We start from the raw sequence: 26,914 nt of genomic DNA on the forward strand, positions 1-26,914 counted from the left end.
TGACAGTTGGTCCATAGAGTTAAAATGGCGTGTGAGGAGTCATTTCGTATGGACTATCGTCATAAATAATCTTGCTACGTGCCGATAAGTTATTCGCGGTGGGGGGGAAGGGGGAATTAATTAACTAAGCACGATATTTGACGTCAATAGCAAACGGTGGTTGTTCAGTGATTAATGGGCGGTCAGACCCGTGCTCTGTAGTGAGCAGGTTGATCATGATGATAACTGCCATTTTCAACACTGATTTATCTTTAACACGTTTTTAGGGTTCAAAAGGAAAAACAGAACCCTTATCTGATCACTTTGTTGTCTGCCTGTCTGTCTGCCTGTCTGTCTATCCGTCTGCCTGCCGTGTCTGTCAAGAAAACTTATAGGGTACTTCCCCTTAACCTAGAATCATGAAATTTGGTAGATAGGTAGGTCTTATAGCACAAGTAAGTAAAGGAATAAATCCGAAAACCGTGAATTTGTGGTTACATCACCAAAAAAACGAAATTCGTGAACACATTTTAATTACAGCGCCATCTATTAAGGCGCTATTGTCATTATCTTGCAGTGTTGCACACAAAAATGTTAAATAAAATATCTTGTACGATAGTACGGAACCGTTCGTGTGCGTGTCCGACTCGCACTTGACCGGTTTATTTTACTATTGAGGTACGGAACCCAAAAAACGGAAAAGCTACCATTGTCAAAAATGATGATTGCTCGACAATTTGTACAGAGTAATGAATGCGATTACAGAGCATGATAATAATGAGGAGGTTTCCAGGCAATGTTCGAGAAAATTTTCATAGATGGCGCTGAATACTTCTACCACTATAAATGAAAAATCATACTTATATCTATATGATCTATGCTTTAATGTTTAGGTCGTGTCAATCAATGACATAGATGAAGAGTAACAGCTAGCGTGCACTGCGGTTTTCCTTACGTTTCTTCCCCACAAAATCTGTGAACTATAATAGAAGTAATTAATTAATTTTGCATCGGGTAAGAAACGTAAGGATTGACACGACCTAAAGAATAGATCATATAGATATATACATACATACATAACATTTTATCGAACGTTGCCCTGAAACTTCCTAATTTCAAAGACATAATTAATCACTAATGCATTTTGGCCTTTCTGTCATCACCCCAAAATAGAAATAATGTCTGCGCTGATTTTAAAAATCAATTCAATTCAATTCAATTCTCTTTATTGCGAATTTGGGTTAGTTTAACGCGGGAAATCGTTCATTTTCTGGGATAAAAGTAGCCTATGTCCTTCACCGGGGATAAAAGCTATGTCGGTACCAAATTTCGTCAAAATCGGTTAAACGGATAAGCCGTGAAAAGACAGACAGACGGACAGACAGACACACTTTCATCATCATCATCATCATCATCATCATCATCAACAACCAATAGACGTCCACTGCTGAACATAAGTCTCTTGTAGGGACTTCCACACGCCACGGTCTTGCGCCGCCTGAATCCAGCGGCTCTCTGCGACTCGTCTGATGTCGTCCGTCCACCTAGTGGGGGGTCTTCCAACGCTGCGTCTTCCGATGCGAGGTCGCCACTCTAGCACCATGGGACCCCAACGTCTATCGGTTGTACGAACTATGTGCCCTGCCCATTGCAACTTCAGCTTCGCAACCCGTTGAGCTATGTCGGTTACTCTAGTTCTCCTACGGACACACTTTCACGTTTAAATAATATTAGTAGACGGATAGTATGTATTACTACCGATTAGATACCTACAGGAGATTAGATAGAACGTATCTCTAGCATCCAAAGTAAGGTAAATAAAACTTTCTAAGTCTGCTTTTACAATAAAACAAGCTATTTACACATAGAAAGCATTGGACAGAGAAAATAAAGCCAATTGAAAATGTAAATCCAGATGATTACACGTAATTAAAATAACTTCTGTGCCTAATTACTTAATTAGCTGTCTTTTGCCTGACAGTTTATACAGAGTAATAAAAGTTAGACAAATTAAATGAAATGAAATTAAGTATTTTTAACCGACTTCAAAAAAAGGAGGAGGTTATCAATTCGACTGTATGTTTTTTTTTGTATGTTTGTTACGCGATTACTCCGTCAATTATGAACCGATTTTGATGATTCTTTTTTTGTTTTGTAGGACATACTTCCGAGGTGGTCCCATTTTAATTTGGTAAAGATCTGATGAATATCTTCGGAGATGGAGAACGGAACTCCTCAATTAATAAGAGTAAATTGCTCGCGATCAGTGTAATAACTTTGTAAACAGTAGGGTTTTAACCAGGCATGGCATATTTTTAACCGACTTGAAAAAAGGAGTTTCTCAATTCGAATGTATGTCTTTTTGTATGTTTGTTACGCGATTTCTTCGCCAAATATGAACCGATTTATAACGATTCTTTGAAACAGTAGGTTTTTAACCAGGCATATCATATTTTAGTACAATGGGGCCACTAAAATTGTGAAATAAAAAATTATCAAAAAAAAACCGACTACAATAACCACCAACACTAAAAAGTAAAAAATAATTTAATTTATTACCCAATATATTATTTATTATTATTTTTATTTTTATATTATGCTCGTGACTTCGTCCGCACGAACCACATAAATTTCAAACCCCCATTGAACCCACTTGGGGGTGGAATTTCGAAAAATCCCTTCTTAGTGGATACCTACTAGGGTTCATTCCCGGGAATTCTCAAGCCGAGAATTCCCGGGAAATCGTTGGGCTTTGTTCCCGGGAAATCAAGCTCGAGAAAACTCGAGAACTCGAGAAATCATATTGAGTCTATGAACTTATAAAATAAAACGATTTGCGTTTGCCGTTTGTTTTAAATGCAAAAATTTCATTTGATTTTTTTCTAATTAACATGCCAAAAATGGTGCTGTGATTGTAATTTAATTATAAGTTAGGATAAGGTTAACGTTTCATGTTGAAATTTTTGTTTATTGTTTGTTTTGTTTAAAAGAAAGAAGCTGGAAGTTTTAAGTTGATTTTTTTTCTTTTTAATGCTGTGCTTGTGCTGTAATTGTATATATTATGTATAAGTCACAAATGTCAGAATAGCTTATTTTTTTAGTTTTCTTTAAGAAAAAGAAGCTAATTATGTTGAAGAATGTCAATAAAAGTCTTATAATTATTTTGGTACTTTTATTTGAGAGGAAACCGATGAATTTGTTGATTAATCGCATTATTGGAACCGAAGAATATGCAAATCCGTACGTAAATGTAAATTTCTCGACAACCCGAAGAAGACCCGAGAAATTAGCCTCGAGAATTCTCGAGACCCGAGAAATTGATAAGCTCGAGAAATCATGAACCCTAATACCTACTCTTTAAATAGAACAAACCCTCCAAATTTCACGTCTCTAGGATCAGCGGCTTAGGCTGGGCGTTGATATATAAGTCAGTCAGTTAGTCTGGATGAGGAAGGCGGAGGATCGTGTTCGGTGGCGCGCTCTTGGAAAGGCCTATGTCCAGCAGTGGACGCTAACAGGCTGATGGATTGCATCGGATTGGATAAAGATTCCTTTTTAAGGGTTCCGTAAGTCAAAAGGAAAAACGGAAACCTTTTAGAATCACTTTGCTGTCTGTTTGTCTGTCTGTATATCTGTCTGTTTGTCAAGAAACCTACAGGGTACTTCCCGTTCACCTAGAATCATGAAATTTGGTAGGTAGGTGGTCTTATAGCAGACATTTGGGGGAAAATGTGAAAACCGTGAATTTGTGGTTACATCACACAAAAAAAATGAAATTGTGGTCATGAACTAATAATTAGTTAGATCTTAATCTATTGTTTTTTATTTTTATTTGGTCCATTTATAGCTGAAACCTGTTTTGTGTGCCTTTATAATAAAATAAATAAAATAAAAAATTAGTGTTTCCTATTTTCAAAGTAAGATAACTATATTAAGTGGGGTATCATATGAAAGGGTTCTACTTGTGCATCCTAAAACAGATTTTTATTTATTTTTATGCATCATAGTTTTTGATTTATCGTGCAAAATGTCGCAAAAATACGACTGAAGTACGGAACCCCTCGGTGCGCGAGCCTGACTTCGCACTTGGCCGGTTTTTTTTCCTTTTGAGATACAGAACCATTAGGGTTCCGTATCCTACAGCTTCGACTACTGAACCATCGTTTTTTTGTCAACAAGGAATTTCTGCATCGAGTCAAACGCTTTGAATCACATAGGCCTTTGACAAAATACGAACGTGGGAATTATTTTCCCACGTTTTCCCGCGTTTTGCCGCCAAAAGGTTCTTTGTTGTAAGTGATGTGATGACTTTTTTGTTTTTTTGTTATTTACAACTGTGGTAACGTTTGTAAGGTCTGATTTCATTGAAATGTTTGAACTAGAAAGAAAGACAGACGAGTAATTTATAAAGGGGTTTGAATATTTTAGTATGAACTTTGCTTACCTATAATAGTCCACCATTTTCTTTTTATTACCCGACTAGCTTATGCTCCCGAATTCGTCTGCGTGGACTTCACAAATTTCAAACCCCTATTTCACCCCCTTAGGGATTGAATTTTCAAAAATCCTTTCATAGCGGATGCCTACGTCATAATAGCTATCTGCATGCCAAACAGCCCGATCCGTCCAGTAGTTTGAGCTGTGCGTTGATAGATCAGTCAGCCAGTCCAGTCAGTCAGTCAGTCAGTCAGTCAGTCACGTTTTCCTTTTATATATTTAGACTACGGGCCATGCCAAGATTAAGGGTTATGATTTTGGCAGTCTATGTATGTATGTATGGGCGGGCGGGGCGTCCCCTCGCCTCAAACCCCGATTGCCATCTCGACCTGTCGCGTACAGGCTGTAACCAGAACGCTGGCAATAACGAAGACAGGTGATTACTGATATTATGCTACGTGAAAAAAAAATATAAAAAATCCTATAATCCTGTAAAAGCTCACGATATATTGCAAATAAAACATCTGCCTGACGCTAGAGCGAGCCTATGCCGCGTCGGTGGGGCGGTGACCCGAGTTTTGCACGCTATACATTGCAGGTTTGAAATACTAAATCACAAAAACTACAAAACGAGGCAAATGGTTGTTGGTATTGGATTGTGTTTAGGTTGTATAACAATAACGCTAAGTTTTTGCTGGCGTTCTGGTTACACCCTGTAGGTATAGGTAGTTAGTTATATGTCATCAACAAATGTAAAGTACACCCCTATCTCTCATCTATGGCCATAATTGAACACTTCTCGCCTAACTCCTGAGGCGTAATACATTCTCCTTAAAGGAACCACACACTTGCGACATGTCGCACGACAAAGTCTTACTCATTATTATTATTATCAACAACGGATAGATGACTGCTGGACATAGGCCTCTTGAAGAGACTTCCACACGCCACTGTCTTGCGCTACCTGAATCCAATAGCTGCGACTCGCCTGGTATCACCTAGTGGGGGGTCGTCCAACACTGCGCTTTCCGGTGTGAGGTCGCTATTTCAGCACATTGGGACCCCAACGTCTATCTATGCGCCCTGCCCATTGCCACTTCAGCTTCGCAAACTGCTGATCGATTACTCTGGTTCTCCTTATTTCTTATTTGATCACGTAGAGAAACTTCAAGCTAGCTCTCTTCATCGCCCGCTGAGTGATTCTGAGCTTTCTTATGAGGCCCATATTATCTAAGAATAAAATAAATAAATAAATCTGAATTAAAAAAGTAGAGTTCGTAAATATTTATAGTAAATGAGTTGCTGACTTTTGTTCAACAATATAATATTATCATTTGTTGTGATTATGCCATTTAGCTAATAGTGAGAAAGTGACGGCTAATCACAGGTTATTGCAATCGTAACATTGTAGCTGTCAAACTAGGACGGTAGGCCTCCTGTAGGTCGATATCGTGAAACCTGCATCAGTCATTATTACAATCTCAATTGTTGTGATTGGCTGAATCTGTGCGATTCTTGTTGCAACAATGCATTGTAGCCAATAGTGAGCGGGCCGTCAACCAATCAGAGGTGATTGCGATCGTGACGTTTGTAGCTGTCATTCGAGCAGCTGGTTCTGACTTTGTCTTAAGACAAAAAGTCGCGAATGTGTGAGAGCCTAACACAAACTCCTTATTATGAAGCTATCACGTAGAATTGACCCTGTGACCTTAGCCAGGTCATGGGCACGCTGGAATAACCTAATGGAAACGGAATACGAATAAAATGAGATTTTTCCGAAACCTTTTTTGAGCTCGGAGTCTGTGGTAATGTGATTATTTTAGCGAATCAGGGATAAATTAGGGTTCGGTAGTAATTTGTTGGAAGTACAAAATTATTTCATCTAACTTTTTGACGACCTCCCTGGTGCAGTGTTAAGTGCTGTAGTCTTATTAGTGGGAGGTCCCGAGTTCGATTTCCGGCAGGGGTTTGGAATTTTATAATTTCTAAATCAGTATCAGTAGGTACCCTTATTATAACTGCGAAAGTGTGTTTGTTTGTTGGTTTGTTGGTTTGTCCTTCAATCACGTCGCAACGGTGCAACGGATCGACGTGTTTTTTTGCATGGGTATAGACATAAATAACACACTATATACCAGAGATAGATGTGCCACTGCTGTTTTTATTTTGTAAATTAGGTAGGCGTACCTAGTTTAAGAGATGGCGCTGCATTATTTTTACTCCCTTTGCGTACCGTCGCTAGATGGCGCCGTTTTTTATGTACGCCTACGACGTTAGATGTCGCTTATTATATTTATACTATTGTAGATCGCATTGATTGCATTAATATGGGGCCGATTCTCTTGTACACAATCTCTAAACTATACTACTACGGCTACTTTTTACCCCGGAAAATCAAAGAGTTCCCACGGGATTTTTAAAAACCTAATTCCACGCGGACGAAGTCGCGGGCATCAGCTAGTTACACATACTACAGTTAACGTGTACCTCAACTTAAAAGGTGTGTTTCTTCCCCAGGTACCGCCAATCGACTACCTGCGTCAAGTGACGCTGGACCTTGGCGGAGAAGGTGTCCTCGGCGCGGTCAGCGACCGTCACTTGATACGCCGCGCTCCCCCCACGCACACCCCCCCACAGAGAAGCAGCGTCGGCACTCTCATACGAAGGTTCAACGAGGTCAGCTCTTACACTATTCTTCAATCATCATGTCAGCTTATCACATCCACAACTGGACATATAATCCGCGACAGATCGAGATGGCAATTGGGGTATGTCGGTCATGTTCGTTAAGGACGTGCTTAGGGCGTCTTGGGGGGGGGGGGGGGGGGGGGTCTTTACGATCGGCCACCATCTTTTGGCCATTGGGTGAACATCATCAAATGACGCTGGAACTTGGCAAACACCCCCCCACAGAGAAGCAGCGTCGGCTCTCTCTTCTTAGTTTATAGGAGTAAAGTTTCCTTATAAAAGAGGGTAGTCAACTAATCCCTTTTGTGTCTCATTGATTATTTAATTAAAGCCTTCGCTTCTTTCATTAGATGTTGTATAGATTCAGGCCATGGAGTCTTAGGCTTAAATCTATAGAGCGCAGGTGACGTGCGGGTTTGCGGGGCGACTCCCTGTCTCATACCCCGATTGCCATCTCAAACTGTCGAGTACTATAGGTAGGTACTTAGGAGATCTTAAGTAATTTGATCGCGGAATCATTTTGTGTACGACCATCAATCTCTCAATGACACTCGTTATCCTAATCGACGAGTAGAAATCAATGTGATCAATCAGGCCTATTGATTACTTCGCGAGTTCGCTTTACATTGACTGGGTATCTACAATATATCAGTTTTTTTTTTTTTTTAAAGAATATTAGCCATGTTAAATGACTAATATTCCCCTTTCCTCTCCAACTAAGCGTTAGGCTTGTGCTAGGAGTAGGTACGACAATAGTGCAACGGGCGGGGTTTGAACCGTCGACCTTTCGGTTTTCAGTCCACTCCTTTACCCGTTGAGCTATTGAGGCTCTAAGTACCTACCCTTATTATAAATGCGAAAGTGTGTTTGTGTAATATATTATGAAATGAAATACTTGTTCTTAAGGTCTTTAGGGTTTATTTTAGTATTCAACATTAGTAATTAACTAGCTTATGCTCGCGACGTCCGCGTGGACTACACAAATTTCAACCCCCATTTTACCCCCTTAGTTGAATTTTCAAAAATCCTTTCTTAGCGGATGCCCACGTGAAAATAGCTACCTGCATGCTAAATTTTAGCCCGATCTGTCCAATAGTTTGAGCTGTACGTTGATAGATCAGTCAGCCAGTCAGTCAGTCACCTTTCCTTTTATATATTTATCCTTTCTTAGCGGACGCCTACGATATAATAGCTATCTGCATGCAAAGTTTCAACCCGATCCGCCCAGTAGTTTGCGATGTGCGTTGATAGATCAGTCAGTCAGTCAGTCATTCATTCAGTCAGTCAGTCACCTTTTCCTTTTATATGTATAGATTACAACAAGGGAGCTTAGCGTACACGGATTTCACCAGTGGTAAAGTGAATGACATTGACACTTGACAGATATAAAAAGTATGACTTTGACAATTCGTCTCTTAACTATTAGTTGTCTCTGCTACAGTTTGTTTGTTGGTTTGTCCTTCAATCACGTCGCAACAGAGCAATGGATCGGATTTTTACATGGGTATAGTTAAAGATCTGGGGAGTGACATAGGCTACTTTTTATCCCGGAAAATCAAAGAGTTCCCACGGGATTTTAAAAAATCTAAATCTACGCGTATGAAGTTGCGGGCATCAGCTAGTTAGCTTATACAAATTACTAACGATATTTTATATCACAGACTCACCCATTAATTTGTTTACATCCATGTTTTATGAAAAGCCCCGCAATCAAATCTATTAAGGCATCCGTTTACGAAGAAAACAAGAACTTAATACGATCTATTTGCTTTGAAGATGATATCAAAAAATACTTGGGTACTTATTTTTTGTAAAGGAAATTACTTACATTTAATGTTGCGTTTTGTGAATAACAGACTTCATCCGCGTGGATTTAGGTTTTTTCAAATCCCGCGGGAACTCTTTGAATTTCCGGGATAAAAAGTAGCCAATGTCCGGCCCCGGGATGTAAGCTAACTCAGTACCAAATTTCATCAAAATCGGTTGTAGCAAACACACAGACAAACAGATAGACAGACACACTTTCGAATTTATAATATTAGTATGGATTAGCTATTTTTCTTCCGTAATCATAATAATCATAATCATTTATTTATTTTGCTCAGATATGGTAAGAACCTAAATGTATACCTATTATTTCCATGGGGGTCTTAAAAATTAAGTAATCAGTCACATTTCCTGCCAAACATGGCGTGCAAAATTAATTGAACCCGGCATCTCGTTTCACCGTGTTAATTTTTTTATTTTTTATTGATGATTTTATTATAAGTATTGATTAATAATAAATTTAAATACAAATAAAGGTACAAGAAAAAAGACATAAAATACAAAACGATAAAAGATCAAAGGATTTTGAATATGTACCTACGCTGAAATAAAATATAAAATATTGTTATGTCATCAAGTCAAAGTTATTAATAATTAAAATGTCTGTGTAATATATGGGAATTTTGCCTTTTTCGTTCGTTCGTTTCGTTACGTAACTATAGTCCGCGACTGGTCGAGATGGGAAGGGGGGGAGGGGAGCCCCACACATCCGCACGTCACCCGCACTCGCCCGCACTGGGTTAGCGCACGAGCTGTGCCGTGTGCATGTGTGCGGGGCGTTCCCCCTATTGCCATCTCAAAGCAAGCTCAAACTATTGGACGGATCGGGCTGAAATTTGGCATGCAGATAGTTATTATTCTATATATTACAAAAATTCAACCCCTAAGGGCGTCAAATAGGGGTTTGAAATGTGTGTAGTTTACGCGGATGAAGTCGCGAGCATAAGCTATTCTAAATAATAATATATAAAACGAAAAGGTGACTGCCTGACTGATTGACTGATCTATCTACAACCCCTTAAGGGGTTTAAAATTTGTGTAATTCACGCGGGCTAAGCCGCGGGCATAAAGCTAGTCGGGTATAAAATGAATATTAATTGTACAACTAGGAAGGAGTGACGTCATGCCCGTCTTGTGGTAAGAACACATTACCTCGCTGACATATCGGCTAAACAATTGGATCGTATATTTAACGTGACGTCACGTGACGAAGGTTCGCACGTGACGCCATTCGTACAGTGCTAGTGACGTTACAGAGGTACATTATTGTCGATATCGATTAGAATAGAATATATTTTTATTCAAATAAAATTTTACAAGTCAATCGTCAAAATAATTTACTCTATTACTAGCCAAAATCGACTTTTCAAATTTCAATTTTTTTTTAATATGGGCTACCTACGTCAGAAGACTCATCACCCCTTCATTCAGCTTCATCTAGTACAAATTGCTGATAATTCCCGTCTTAGGCCTATTCTTGTTGCAACAATGCATTATAGCCAATAGTGACCGTGCGTCAACAGATAGGTGTTGTGATCGTGACATTGTAGCTGTCATTCTCCCGCAATCGAGCAGCTGTGGCCCTGACCGCGGATGTTTGACAGCTACAATGTCACGATCGCAATCATCTCTGATTGGTTAATGCTCGCTCACTATTGGCCACAATGCATTGTTGCAACAAGAATCGCACATATTCAGCCAATCAGAACAATTGAGATTGTAATAATGATTGATGCAGGTTTTAGACAATCGCCCTACAAAATACAGCGGCAGAAAATAATGCCTTTAGAATGACATTTCGGCTTTGTAGAGAGTTGTCTCTGTCACTCATACATGACTTTTAGTCGGGCTCAACGACAAAGACAATGCTCTACAAAACCGCTATTTCCTCCTAAAGGTCGATGTTACATCATTTTCTGCCGCTCACTGCTACACACATTTCGATAAAAATATCATCGATATGTGGCACATCCCTCAGCTTTTATTAAGGCCTACGGAGGGTTGTTCTGAGTTCTTGGTTTAATTATCCCCACTCAAATTGCTTATAATTTCCGTCTTAGGCCCCTACATAGGGTGTTTTATTCCGTGTGAAAGTCGAGTCAGATATGCTCTGATTGCTCAGAAATGTCCCATAGATACTAATCTCTACATTGTATTAACTAAAGTCGCTTCCTGCCGTCTATCCTTTATGTAGACTTCATCATCATCATCATCATCAACCAATAGACGTCCACTGCTGAACATAAGTCTCTTGTAGGGACTTCCACACGCCACGGTCTTGCGCCGCCTGAATCCAGCGGCTCTCTGCGACTCGTCTGATGTCGTCCGTCCACCTAGTGGGGGGTCTTCCAACGCTGCGTCTATTAGGACGTAGACATCCGCTATGAAAGGATTTTGAAAATTCAGCCCTTAAGAGAGTGTAAAAGAGGGATTTATTCCCTACCTACCTATCTAAATATATAAAAGGAAAAAGTGACTGACTGACTGACTAACTGACTGACTGATCTATCAACGCACAGCTCAAACTATTGGACGGATCGGGCTGAAATTTGGCATGCAGATAGCTATTATGACGTAGACATCCGCTAAGGATTTTGAAAATTCAGCCCTTAAGAGAGTGTAAAAGAGGGATTTATTCCCTACCTACCTATCTAAATATATAAAAGGAAAAAGTGACTGACTGACTGACTAACTGACTGACTGATCTATCAACGTACAGCTCAAACTATTGGACGGACCGGGCTGAAATTTGGCATGCAGATAGCTATTATGACGTAGACATCCGCTAAGAAAGGATTTTGAAAATTCAGCCCCTGAAAGAGTGTAAAATAGGGATTTATTCCCTACCTATACCTATTTCTAAAAAAGTGAAGCCAGTTTACAAAGTGGCCGTTCAATTTAGTTTGATTAGAGTCTGAACTGAAAGACGGCCATTTCTTTAAGATTATACATTTTGCTAGGGCTGCTAAAAGGTCCTAAATCCTACAATACAAAATAATGTAAAACCTTTTCTAACTGGGATGACCATGGATTATATAGTCTAGTGATTATAGGACGTCCGCCTCCTAATCGGAGAATAGAATAGAATAGAATAGAATACATAAATTTCTATTCAAGTAAACCTTTACAAGTGCTATTGAATCGTCAACTAGTTTAATTTACCACAGGTTCGGAATACCGTTCCTGCCGAGAAGGACCAGCAAGAAACTCGGCGGTTGCTCTTTACAAGATCAGTTTACAATATTACTATACGGAGGTCAGGGGGTTCGATCCCGGGCACGCACCTCTAACTTTTCAGAATTATGTACGTTTTAAGTACCTAATTAAATATCACTTGCTTTAACGGTGAAGAATAACATCGTGAGGGAACTCATAATAAAAGGTCTATAAAGTCTGCCAATCCGCACTTGGCCAGTGTGGTAGACGACTATGGCCAAAACTTTTCTCACCCTGAGAGGAGACCCGTGCTCTGTAGATCATGCCGTGATAGATCAGTCTGTCAGTCAGCTTTTCCTTTTATATAATATATAGACTAGCTTATGCCTGCGACTTCGTCTTTCAAACCCCTATTTCACCCCCTTAGGTGTTGAATTTTCAAAAATCCTTTCTTAGGGGATGCCTAAGTCATAATAGCCAAATTTCAGCACGATCCGTCCAGTAGTTTGAGCTGTGCGTTGATAGATCAGTCAGTCAGTCAGTCACCTTTTCCTTTTATAAGTAGGTATATATAGATTAAGATTTAGAAAAATACAAAACATAGGTACCTTGAGTTATAGCTACTTCGATAAGTCAGTCAGTCAGTCAGTTTATCCTTTTATATGTATTACAAATTTCAGCTCGATCCGTCCAGTAGTTTGAGCTGTGCGTTGATAGATCAGTCAGTCAGTCAGTCAGTCAGTCAGTCACCTTTTCCTTTTATAAGTAGGTATATATAGATTAAGATTTAGAAAAATACAAAACATAGGTACCTTGAGCTATAGCTACTTCGATAAGTCAGTCAGTCAGTCAGTTTATCCTTTTATATGTATTATGTCGACCCTACTAGTAGAATGGAGGTCTTTTGTAATCGGATCATGCATCCCATATGCAAATATGGGTCATGCCCCGTTTACATTATCTCCTTACGACGTGGACGAGCATGTTTGAAGCACCGATAGCGTAAGCTCCCGTATATGATTCACCCGGGGACGGACAATCGCTGAAGTGTCACAGATAATGTGCAAGACGCGTTTACATTTTAACGGAACGATTGTCAAAAAATTGATGTTTTTAGGATTCCGTACCCGAAGAGTGCCAACGGGACCCTGGCTGTTACTAAGCCTCCTCTGGCCATCTGTCTGTATCTCATGAACCGTAATAGGTAGAGAGTTAAAATTTTCACAGAATATGTATTCCTATTGTCGCTATAATAGCAAATAATTGGTTTATTGAAATTCATCATCACCATCATTATCAACTGATAGACGTCCACTGTTGGACATAGGTATCTTGTAGGGATTTCGACTCGCCACGGACCACGGTCTTGCGCCGCATGAATCCAGCGGCTCCCACAGACTCATATGATGTCGTCTTTCCATCTAGTGGGGGGCTTTCTAACGATACGCTTTCGTGCGAGGTCGCGATTCTAGCACCTTGGGACCCAAACGCCAATCGGTTTTTCAAACTATGTACCGTGCCTATTGCCACTTCAGTTTCGCAACCAGCTCAGCTGTGTCAGTCACTCTAGTTCTCCTACAAATCTCCTCATTTCCTCATTGATCACGTAGAGAAACTCCGCACATAGCTCTCTCCATCGCCCGCTGAGTGACTCTGAGCTTTCTTATGAGGTAGTTAGCGACCATGTCTCGGATCCCAAAAGCTGATCCACGCGTCTGGTGACCCAAGAGCTGGTGCTTATTTCGCTCAACGGTTAAGCCTTGCCATTCAGCGAGGTAATAGCGCCAGTGTATTGGGCACAATGCCCATAAATGACCATTTGGACGGCGTATATTTTTTCTAAACATAAATTTTTTGTGATAAGTTTTTTTTCTACATGTAAATATATCACTGACTAGCTGATGCCCGCGACTTTGTCCATGTGGAATTAGGTTTTTAAAAATCCTGTGGGAACTCTTTGATTTTCCGCGATAAAAATGGCACTCTCCAGGTGCTTATCTATACCCATGCAAAAAATCACGTCAATCCGTTGCACCTTTGCGACGTGATTGAAGGACAAACCAACAAACAAACACACTTTCGCATTTATAATAAGGGTACTGACTACTTGACTTGATGTTTAGAAATGTTAAGATAAGTAATCGTTTCTATGAAATGTAAACTGAAACATACTAAAACTGAGCTGTACCCTTTTATAATAAGAAATCATCCTACAACCGTGTAGTATGATTGTACCCCTGTCCCCTATCTACCCCTCTTTACCCCCTTTGTGCCCCTAAGTGGAGCTGACATCTGACGTGAATATCACATCCTTTATTCCATTTTACATTGTTAGGTTATGTCATAATATGTATTTTATTTTATTATTACATTTTAAACAATATACACTAACAGTCTTAACCAAAACGTGTACACGCAAAGTTATTAACAGCTAATTAGTATTTACATTCTAAAAAAATCACTTAACACATAATTTATTATAGTATAATATTTATTTTCTCTATGTTTCTTGGAAGAGATTCCCTCCAGCGATGCACGAAACTGCAATAAAATCACTAACATTAATTATTATTGGCATCATATTGGTACTGATTCTGAGCACACCTAAACTAAAAAGATCCCAACTCGGCATAAATTCTGTATACCTTTCTAATACACAAAAGCCATACATCGCTGTTAACTAAAGGGCGTAGTAAAGTACACAGAGATAGTTGAATATAGTCAACTAGCAACTTAAAGCCAGCCACATAACTCAGTAAATTCACCAACAAACAATGAGTTACGTCCGCAAAGTGGGAACAAAGTTGCCCCGCGGGTAACGAGCCGCGCTCACGTCACGTGACGAATATATTTACGTGGACCCTTTTTTTAGAGCCTTCCCTTTCCTTCTTTTTAGGGGCTTTTAGAATAGCGTTTTAGGACTCCATAACCAAAGGGTAAAACGGAGCGCTATTAATGTCCCTCTGCTGTCTGTTTGTCTGTCTGTCCGCGTGTTACGAATCTCTAATTCATAGACAAAATGAGTTACGAACCTGAAATTTTGGTCACAACTTCTGACATGTTGTTTGGAATAGCCAAACGGGCGTAGTAAGTAAAGTACATAGAGATAGTTGAATATAGTCAACTAGCAACTTAAAGCCAGTCACATAACTCAGTAAATTCGCCAACAAACAATGAGTTACGTCCGCAAAGTGGGAACAAAGTTGCCCCGCGGGTAACGAGCCGCGTAACTCACGTCACGTGACGAATATATTACGTGGACCCTTTTTTCTAGAGCCTTCCCTTCCCTTCCTTTTTAGGGGCTTTTAGAATACCGTTTTAGGACTCCGTAACCAAAGGGTAAAACAGAGCCCTAGTAATGTCACTCTGCTGTCTGTTGGTCTGTCTGTCCGCGTGTTACGAATTTCTAGCTTGTAGACAAAATGACTATAAATCTGAAATTTTGGTCACAGCTTCTGTCAATTTTTTGTTTGGAATAGCTAAACCAGCTGCTCGATTGCGACAGAATGACAGCTACAATGTTACGATCGCAATCACATCTAATTGGTTGATGCTCGCTCACTGTTGGCTGCAATGCATTGTTGCAGTAAGAATCGATCAAATACATTCGTCGATTGATCCAAGTTTTACGAAATTGACCTACAGGTCGTAGTACATAGAGATCGTTGAATGTAGTCAACTAACAACTTAAAGCCAATCACATAACAAATTCGCCAACAAACAATGAGTAAGGTCCTCAAAGTGGGAACAAAGTTGCCCCGCGGGTAACGCCGCGTAACTCACGTCACGTGACGAATGTATTACGTGGAACCTTTTTTCTTGAGCCTTACAGCGGTTTCATATACATTTTTAAAGTTCCGTACTCAAAGGGTAAAACGGCGGAGCCCTATTAATGTAACTCTGCTGTTTGTTTGTCTGTCTGTCCACTTGTTACGAATTTCTAGCTTATAGACAAAATGACTACAAACCTGAAATTTTGGTCACAGCTTCTGTCAATTTTTTGTTTGGAATAGCTAAACCAGCTGCTCGATTGCGGGAGAATGACAGCTACAATGTTACGATCGCAATCACATCTAATTGGTTAATGCTCGCTCACTGTTGGCTGCAATGCATTGTTGCAATAAGAATCGATCAAATTCAGCCAATCAGAACATGTAAGATTGTAATAATGATTGATCCAAGTTTTACGAAATTGACCTACAGGTCGTAGTACTTAGAGATCATTGAATGTAGTCAACTAGCAACTTAAAGCCAATCACATAACAAATTCGCCAACAAACAATGAGTAAGGTCCTCAAAGTGGGAACAAACTTGCCCCGCGGGTAACGAGCCGCGTAACTCACGTCACGTGACGAATGTATTACGTGGAACCTTTTTTCTTGAGCCTTAGAGCGGTTTCATATACATTTTTAAAGTTCAGTACTCAAAGGGTAAAACGGCGGAGCCCTATTATTGTCACTCTGCTGTTTGTTTGTCTGTCTGTCCGCGTGTTACGAATCTCTAGCTTATAGACAAAATGACTACAAACCTGAAATTTTGGTCACAGCTTCTGTCAATTTTTTGTTTGGAATAGCCCAACCAGGGTGTAGTACATAGAGATCGTTGAATATAGTCAACTAGCAACTTAAAGCCAGTCACATAACTCAGTAAATTCGCCAACAAACAATGAGTTACGTCCTCAAAGTGGGAACAAAGTTGCCCCGCGGGTAACGAGCCGCGTAACTCACGTCACGTGACGAATATATTAACGTGGACCCTTTTTCCTGGAGCCTTAGAGCGGTTCCACATTACTCAGGGTTTTTCATACGACTGTCCAAAAAAGGAGTAGATATAATATTTCAGAGGTCCTGTATGTATTTAAGTTTCTGTAATCGAGCACTGCTGATGCCCGCGACTTCGTACGCGTGGATTTAGTTTTTTTTTAATCCCGTGGGAACTCTTTGATTTTCCGGGTAGCCTATGTCACTCCCCAGGTCTTAAATTATACCCATGCAAAAAATCACGTCGACCCGTTGCTCCGTTGCGTCGTGATTGAAGGATAAACTAACAAACAAACACACTTCCGCATTTATAATATTATGGGTAGTGATACGGACCGTTGACTGAATAATTATTAATTACTAGATGATGCCCGCGACTTCGTCTGCGTGGATTTAGGTTTTTGAAGAATCCTATGGGAACACTTTAATTTTCCGGGATAAAAAGTAGCCTATGTCCTTTCCTGGTATGTAAGTTAACCTTGTACCTAATTTCATCAAAATCGATTAAACTGTTGATCCGTGAAAAGCTAGCAGACAGACAGATAGACAGACAGACAGACAGACAGACACACTTTCGCATTTATAATATTAGTATGGATATGGATTAAGTTTACCATGAATCTTTACTTTTCACTCAGCCAACAAGACTAGTTTACTAAGCAATCTAAGCCTACCATTATTCCTTTTAACCCCAATTTTACCCCCGATTTTACCCCCCCCAATCGTAGCGGACCCTCTGATCAAATAGCCTGAGTGCTCGTGATTCCGTTAAGCCTATTATGAGGGAAACTAAACAAAAAATAGCTAAGATATTAATTCCAAGCCCTACAAGGCGGATTAAATATTATTACGAAAGATGGTTACTGAGAAATCTAAAGGCTGGTTCAGACAGCCAGACGTGAAATATTTTTTGAAGTGAAGCTTCGATTCCTGCCGGTGCGCAATTTTTGATGTTTTTTTTTTGTTTTTTTTTATAAAGAATATTAGCCATGTTAAATGACTTATATTCCCCTTTCCTCTCCAATTAAGCGTCAGGCTTGTGCTAGGAGTAGGTACGACAATAGTGCAACGGGCGGGGTTTGAACCGTCGACCTTTCGGTTTTCAGTCCACTCCTCTACCGGTTGAGCTATTGAGGCTCTAATAAGTATTTCAAATTATTTAGAAACTAGCTGATGCCCTAGACTTCGTACGCGTGGAATTAGGTTTTTAAAAATCCCGTGGGAACTCTTTGATTTTCCGGGATTAAAGTAGCCTATGTCACTCTCCAGGTCCTTATCTATACCCATGCAAAAAATCACGTCAATCCGTTACTCCGTTGCAACGTGATTGAAGGACAACCCAACAAACCAACAAACAAACACACTTTCGCATTTATAATAAGGGTACTGACTTCCTTGAAGTATAGGTAAAAACCTATAAAAATTATAAAAAAAGCAAATATGTTTCTCGTTCAATCAGCTGCATTGCAATATGGGCCTTCAAAAGTAGTTTCGATAGCTGCAAAGTGTCGCTACTAGATGGCATAAACAGTCGTTTCATTACTGAGTGAACATACATATCACAAATTTCGTCACTGGCGGCAAGCGAGCGTACCTTAGTGGCCAGAGCGTCAGGTGCGATCCCCGGAGACGCGGGTTCGATTCCTGCCGGTCCGCAATTTTTATTGCCGCAGATTAGAATGCAGACGTCCTAACCAATAGGCTATTACAGCTTTACTGAATGTAGTGTGAATGCGCCTTTATTATATCTGTCGCAGGTATTCCTCAGCGGGAGAAAGTCCAGAGAAAATCGATAGTCATATTTTATTTCAAGGATATAAACCTAAGGGTATAAATCTACCTTTTTTTATGGAACGGGAATGACTTTGAATCTCTATTTCATATCCATTACGGTCCTAACTAATCAATCTGTAATCAGTACCCTTATTATAAATGCGAAAGTGTGTGTGTTTGTTGGTTTGTTGGTTTGTTGGTTTGTCCTTCAATCACGTCGCAACGGTGCAACGGATTGACGTGATTTTTGCATGGGTATAGATAAAGACCTGTAGAGTGCCATAGACTACTTTTTATGCCGGAAAATAAAAGAGTTCCCACGGGATTTTTAAAAAACCTAATTCCACGCAGACGAAGTCGTGGACATCAGCTAGTCTAAATCTATAAAAAAATAGGTCACTAACTGACTGACTGACTGACTGACTGATCTATCAACGCACAGCACAAACTACTGGACGGATCGGGATGAAATTTGGCATGCAGATAGCTATTATGACGTAGGCATCCGGTAAGAAAGGATTTTTGAAAATTAAACCCTTATAGGGTTTAATTTTCAAAAATTAAGGGGGTGAAATACGAGTTTGAAATTTGTGTAGTCCACGCGGACGAATAAGCATGTCTTTAAAAAAGAGCAAGCGCCGAGTTTCTTGCTGGTTCTTCTACCGAGAAGAACCAGCAAGAAACTCGGCGGTTGCTCCTACCGAAGAAAGGTATTCCGAACCAGTGGTAGATGTATTTGACGATTCAAAAGTACTTGTGAAAGTTTAATTGAATAAAAAATATTTTTATTTTTTTATTGCCGTCTCGACCCGTCGTGTACTATACTTATAGGACATGGGTTTCTTAAAACTACCATATCTACCCATCCAAGGTATCCTGCTTCCATCTTAGACTGTTGTTCTAGGTAGGAACGGCATTCCGAACCTGTGGTAAATTAACATAACATAACATAACATATATCTTTATTTGCAAAAAAGGTTTGACACATAAGACTTTGACCACTGGCTCCCAAAGAAGTATAAACTGTGTCATGGGAGCCAGTGCCTTCCCTGTTACATAAGCTTTTTTTAATTTACAATACAATTATTGAGTATCTAACTATTACTTAATAATAAAATCTAAATTAAACAATAAAACAAGATAAATAAGTAAAATAAAATAGAATAAAATAAAAATTCACATGGCGTGTATGCATATGTGTGTGGGTGTATGATATTGTGGGTGTGTGGGTGTGTGTGTGTGTGTGTGTGTGTGTGTGTGTGTGTGTGGGTGGGTGTGTGTGTAAGTAAGTGTGTATATTATTTTTACGTAGAAATGTGGTGTGCGCTTAAAAGTTCTTCAATACTCACAATTAAACTACATAGTTGACGATTCAAAAGCACTTGTAAAAGTTTACTTGAATAAAAATATATTCTACTAGCTGCCCTGGCGAACTTCGTTCCGCCTAATTCTAACACATTCAACCAATAACTTAGTGTGCAAATTGTTCTAGTACATAATCATAATAATTATAATAATATTATACCAGCTGCCCGGCGAACTTCGTACCGCCTAACAGTCGATTCTTTTTCAGGATTTTTTTATATTTCTCTCCGTAAGAACCATCCTCGTACTTCAAGGAATATTATAAAAAAAGAATTAGCGAAATCGGTTCGGCAAGATTTGCGATGAGCATTTAGTGATTCATTTTTATATTATAGATTTAAAAAAAGAATACCCCGATTGCTATCTCAACCTGTCGCATACTATACTTATGGGACATGGGTTTATTAAAACTACCATACCCTTCCAAGGTATCCTGCTTCCATCTAAGACTGCATTGTTGCTTACTACTAAGTGAGAGTGTCATTAAGAAATTCAAAAAATAAGGCGCAAGGTCTGAAGCCAGAAGTAATTTAAACTTCAGCGGTCCTCAGTTTCATGCTAAACTCAAGTTTGCTCAAGTAATTCTCGCAAGACGTGGACTGTGTTTATTTGACAGACTTACCTATTATGAGCTGGAAAGAATAGAGATGGGAATTGGGGAGGGAACGCCTAACCTAATGCGATAGCTAAGCTAACTTAAATTATTTATACTTAATATAACATACTTTTTACTAGGTATATAAGTAGTTAAGTACAACTAACTAACTTAAACTTAAATAACATACTTTATATAAAAAACTAGCTGATGCCCGCGACTTCGTACGCGTGGAATAAGGGTTCTATAAATCCCGTGGGAACTCTTTGATATTCCGGGATAAAAAGTAGCCTATGTCACTCTCCAGATCTTGATCTATACCCATGCAAAAAATCACGTCAATCCGTTGCACCGCTGCGACGTGATTGAAGGATAAACCAACAAACCATCAAACAAACACACTTTCGCATTTATAATAAGGGTACTGATAACAAGAACGTTGTGGCCCTTATGAACTCGCCCAGTGAGTAACTGAACAGGTCGATGATATGATGGAAGATGATGTCGGTTCATCATCATCATCATCATCAACCAATAGACGTCCACAGCTGGGCATAGGCCTCTTGTAGGGATTTCCACACGCCACGGTCTTACGCCGATTGAATCCAGCGGCTCCATGCGACTCGTCTGATGTCGTCCGTGCACCTAGTGGGGGGTCTTCCAACAATGCGTCTTCCGGTGCGAGGTCGCCATTCCAGCACTTTGGGACCCCAACGTCTATCGGTTTTACAAACTATGTGCCCTGCCTATTGCCATTTCAGCTTCGCAACCCGTTGAGCTATGTCGGTCACTCTAGTTCTCATTCCTCCTCATTTCCTCATTGATCACGTAGAGAAACTCCGCACATAGCTCTCTCTTCCCGCTGAGTAACTCTGAGCCGGTTGCTGTCTCTCTCTGCTGCAGCTCGTCTGATGTCGGTTACTCTGGATTAACCCAAATAAGTAACCCAAGTAAGTCTGTAGTAACCCAAGCAAGCCGAGCCGTAAGAGTTTCTTGCTGGTTCTTCTCGGTAGGAACGGCATTCCGAACCAGTGGTAAATTAAACTAGTTGACGATTCAAAAGCACTTGTAATAAGTCTACTTGAATAAAAATATATATTCTATTCTATGGCAAGATTATATCCAATTCTTTGGGTTCCATAGAGGTGTCTGGCTTAACAGAGGCAAGAAATGAATGGTCCATGCATAGTCCCAGCCAAGTGCCGGTTTCTCTTTCTTCCCAGAGACAGTGGGACGACATTATTTGCAAAACGACATTTGACACTTTACTAGCAAACGCAAATTCTAAAAAAGACCGTGCTCGTCTTCTCGCTGTCTCTGCAAAAGAGTCCGGCTACTGGCTACATGCTCTTCCCTCTGCCAACCTGGGCACTTTGTTAGACCATACGACACTTTCTGTTCTGATTGGTCTTAGGCTTGGCGCCACAATAAACCAGCCTCACCGTTGCCACTGCGGGGACTGCGTTGACGCCTTCGGCCACCATGGGCTCTCCTGTTCGAGAAGCGCTGGACGCTTCTCCCGCCATAGTACCCTTAACGACATCATCCGGAGGTCCCTTGCCACCGCCCATGTGCCAGCTGTACTAGAACCTATTGGTTTGGCACGTAGCGATGGCAAGAGACCTGATGGTATGACGCTCGTACCGTGGAAGATGGGCAGGTCGATTGTTTGGGATGCAACTTGTGTAGACACTTTAGCTGCATCCCACATTCAGGCGACCTCCTCTATGGCGGGTGCAGCGGCCATCAGCGCCGAACAGGCCAAGAGGCGCAAATATGAAAACCTCGATGGGAGCTTCGTATTCGTGCCTTTTGGTGTGGGCCGTGGGGCCCGGGGGCTCGAGCTCTTTTTGAAGAAATTGCGAAAAGAGTTATCGAGTCAACCGGGGACCCGAGAGCTGGCAGCTACCTTGGTCAAAGAATTAGTTTGGCCATCCAAAGGTAATGCTGCCAGCATCTTGGGTACAATGCCTCGCTGTGGTGGTCTCGATGAGGTTTTAGATTTAATTTAATTTATTTTAGTTTTATTTAATGTTGTTTTTTTTTAGATTCAAGTTTATTAATAGTTTATTTGTTAACCATTGATAATAAAATTTTACGTAAATAAAAAAATATGAAAACCATTCTATTCTATTCTATAATTTTGTCGGCAGGTATCTGCGTGGGTGACGGAGCTGATGCTATCCCAGTCTACATCAGAAGAACGGAAGGTGACCCTGGCTTGCATCCTCCGAGTTGCCCTCACTTGTTGGAATATTGGCAACTTCAACGGCGCTATGGAGATCGTTGCTGGCTTGAAGTGAGTTCCCCCACTCTCTAGGGTCACTGGCGAAAGATAAAGATCTTTCGCCGTTCTTCTACAGAACGGCGAGAAGCCGTGAGCGCAGTGAGCGTTGGTATCCGTAAAAAGTAGAGATTAGGATATCATTTTAAATGTTGTATATGTAGGAAAGAAACTGATAAGCCTTTCCTACAAGATAGATAATGATAATGATTAACGCGGATAAGTCAGGACTACAAGATATTAGATCAACCGAGCCTACGTGGGCGCACCAACACTACTACGAGAGATATCACAGACCACCCTCAACTTTGTTTGTTCTAGGGATGGTAGGATATAACGAGCTGAGGGTAAGGAGGGAACTTGCGCTCGTTACATATATGTTCAAGATATTGAGAGGGAAGGTTTGCGATGCAGACATATTGGCGCAGGTTAGTCTGTGTGCCCCGGAGAGGTACGTGGAGCGGAGACGCCGGCCGCCGCTGCTGGCCGTGCCGTACGGGCGTACCAACTTGCTCAGGCAGGCGCCGCTGACGCGCGCACTCCGCACCCGCACACTTAATAGCCGAAAGAATAGATATTTTTTGTTGCTCTCTGACTGAGCTCACATGGATAGCAATGTGGATTATTAGTTATTCATAAGATAGCCGTTAAGTAGTAGATTAATAATTTTATTATCGTTGTAAATAATTTATTTTTTTAATTTTAAGTATAATTGTTAATAGGTATAAGATAGATTAGAGTGCACTGTCGCATTAGGACTACCCTGTAAGGACAGTACACATTATGGTATAATAATAAATAATAAATAATAAATAATAATAAATAAATAATAATAAACTATAGCAACCCTCACTAATAATGAGTCATGATACCAACGTCTACTATGAGACTAGACAACCCTAACTAGGTCCCTACCTAGACCGGCTCCTCCATCCCCATACCGGTCCCAGACCAACCAGCTAACCTAGCACACCACCTCCTAGTACTATAACCTTTAACAACAGAAACCACAAAGGTAACAACAACAATAACACAGTACGACACACATAGTGTCCACTGAGAAGACAGCCACACGAATAATGTCTCGTGACACACTGCGCATCCGCTTTTACAATCTCACAATGACGGTGGGGCGATTACGTAATGTTTAATGACCAATCTTTTTAGAATTATTAAAGACGGTGCTACCGACATATACATATATTTAATTGTATATCTATATGAAGTCGGGCGAGCACAACAACAGAAATAGCAATCAAAGCGCCCGACTTCAACATACATTCACGTGTAGAAACAAAAGTCATTTTTTACTTTTTAGTGGTTTGAAAGTCGGTTTTTTTAATATTTTTTTTTATATACAAGAAGATTTGATCCTGGTGTCCGTGTGTCTAACAGTTTTCTAACGTAACAAATAAATTTTGAGTAAAAAAATAAAAAACTAAGAAGAGAGAAGAAGAATATGAGAGTTATCAGCAGGGGTTTCTTTCGGCCTTCAGCTGTTACTAGACTGTAGGCCGGCGGAAACTACTTGCTGATGCTGCTCTTTGTCTACTGAAGAAGAATTGCGAAGAATTAAGAAGAAGAAGAAATGAAGAAAAGAAAGCATTTTCGTTATTTTTTTCTATGACATATTTTATATCATAATAATTATTATTTTATGCCCGCCGACTTTCGTCCGCGTTGGTTTAGGGTTTTAAAAATCCCGTGAGAACTCTTTGATTTTCCGGGATAAAAATTAGCGTATGTCCGCCCCCGGGATGTAAGCTAACTCTGCACCAAATTTCATCAAAATCGGTCTTGCTGAGAATAACTCAAGAAATATGGTGACGTCACTCTAAATCCAATATGGCGGACTTCTACACGTTTGATTTAGATGACAATGCTGGCTGGCTATGCTAGCTAAATCCAACATGGCGTAACACCCAAGATGGCGTACTAGTTAATATGTTCAATTCTCATAATAAAAGCAGAACCACTGCTTTCAAACAAAACGCAAATTGTGGTTTCTTTTAGTAAATAAATTGTAGGTTCAAAAGAGAAAGTTATTTGATTTTCGTTGGGCTTCTCTGTGGCTGGAACTTTCTGTAGAAAGAAACCAATGTTGACTGGCCGTTTGAAGTTTTGAAATACTTACTTACTGACTTAGCCAATCAATGTTTCTTTTTTTTCGCAATTCCAAAAAATATATGCCAGCATTTCTTGCATTAGTATCGATAGGTGCTCTTTGTGATAAAACAGTAACTTTTTAGGGTGCCGTACCTCAAAAGGAAAAACGGAACCCTTATAGGATCACTTTGTTGTCTGTCTGTCTGTCTGTCAAGAAACCTACAGGGTACTTCCCATTGACCTAGAATCATGAAATTTGGCAGGTAGGTAGAACTTATAGCTGACATTTGGGGAAAAATCTGAAAACCGTGAATTTAGGGTTAGATTACACAAGAAAAATTAAATTGTGGTCATGAACTAATAATTAGTATTTTCAACTTTCGAAGTGAGTGACTATATCAAGTGGGGTATCATATGAAAAGTCTTCACCTGTTCATTCTAAAACGGATTTTTATTTATTTTTATGCATCATAGTTTTTGAATTAGCCTCAATAGCTCAACAGGTAAAAGAGTGGACTGAAAACCGAAAGGTCGACGGTTCAAACCCCGCCCGTTGTACTATTGTCGTACCTACTCCTAGCACAAGCCTGACGCTTAGTTGGAAAGGAAAGGGGAATATTAGTCATTTAACATGGCTAATATTCTTTTTATAAAAAAAACCGGCCAAGTGCGAGGCAGGCTCGCGCAAAGAGGGTTCCGTACTACAGTCGTATTTGTTCGACATTTTGCACGATAATTCAAAAACTATGATGCATAAAAATAAATAAAAATCTGTTTCAGAATATACAGGTGAAGACCTTTCATATGATACCCCACTTGATATAGTCACTCACTTCGAAAGTTGAAAATACTAATTATTAGTTCATGACCACAATTTAATTTTTTTTGTGTGATCTAACCCTAAATTTGCGGTTTCCAGATTTTTCCCCAAATGTCAGCTACAAGACCTACCTACCTGCCAAATTTCATGATTCTAGGTGAACGGGAAGTACCCTGTAGGTTTCTTGACAGACAGACGGACAGACAGACAGACAGACAGATAACAAAGTGATCCTATAAGGGTTCCGTTTTTCCTTTTGAGGTACGGAACCCTATAAAGTAACTAAAATAGTACTAAAAAATATTCGGTTTTGGCTTTTGGGTCAACATTCTAAACTAAACCCAATACCAAAATTTCAGGTTTGTAACTCATTTCGTCTACAAGCTAGGGAGTAGAGACCCGTGACTCGCGGACAGACAGAGAGCAAAGGGACATTATATTAGCCTTCCATTTTACCCTTACGGAACCCCAAAAAGTGGTCGTTTAATAAATATTTATGGTGTCACGGAAAGCTTCCCGGGCTAATATGGACACATGATGTCCACAAATTGTGACTGATTGTCACGGCTTTGAGGATAAACGCGACAATTTGAACGAGGCGGTTAACGAGGCAGACTGAATGAATGAATCTTAAATCTCCACATAGTATAAAATAAAGTCGCTTCCCGCGTCTGTATGTATGAACGCGTAGATCTTTTAAACTACGCAACGGATTTTAATGCGGTTTTCACCAATAGATAGAGTGATTCAAGAGGAAGGTTTATAGCTATAGTTTTAATTGTCAAAAAATTAGAGATCCCTAGAGAAATTGAAGTAATGTGAATTAGGTCGGAAAAAAATCCTCTCATTTGAGAGTTTCCGAGGCAAATACACCTCAATGACACCACATTAGTATCTACATTGCACCCATGCGAAGCCGGGGCGGGTCGCTAGTAATATATAAAAGGAAAAGGTGACTGACTGACGGATCTATCAACGCACAGCTCAAACTACTGGACAGATCGGGCTGAAATTTGGCATGCAGCGTAGGCATTTGCTAAGAAAGGATTTTTGAAAATCCAACCCCTAAGGGGGTACGTTCTGACCACTGGTTTATCACCGCTTACATTATAAGGTACGAAACC

General features: G+C 40.0%; 1 protein-coding gene across 3 annotated transcripts in view; it reads left to right on the plus strand.

The window, feature by feature from the left end:
• LOC117994273 (1-phosphatidylinositol 4,5-bisphosphate phosphodiesterase epsilon-1-like) overlaps positions 1 to 26,914 on the plus strand; it is a 166,419-nt gene that overhangs the window by 79,436 nt on the left and 60,069 nt on the right. For 2 of the 3 annotated variants that reach the window (XM_069507641.1, XM_069507643.1), the window contains 2 exons: positions 6,934 to 7,092; positions 22,734 to 22,879. In XM_069507641.1, the coding sequence (XP_069363742.1) occupies positions 6,934 to 7,092; positions 22,734 to 22,879 (305 nt within the window). The remainder of the gene's footprint in view (positions 1 to 6,933; positions 7,093 to 22,733; positions 22,880 to 26,914) is intronic. The other variant, XM_069507642.1, reaches the window with a different exon arrangement.

Source organism: Maniola hyperantus, chromosome 26, assembly GCF_902806685.2.
Source record: "Maniola hyperantus chromosome 26, iAphHyp1.2, whole genome shotgun sequence".
Taxonomy (NCBI): Eukaryota; Metazoa; Arthropoda; class Insecta; order Lepidoptera; family Nymphalidae; genus Maniola; species Maniola hyperantus.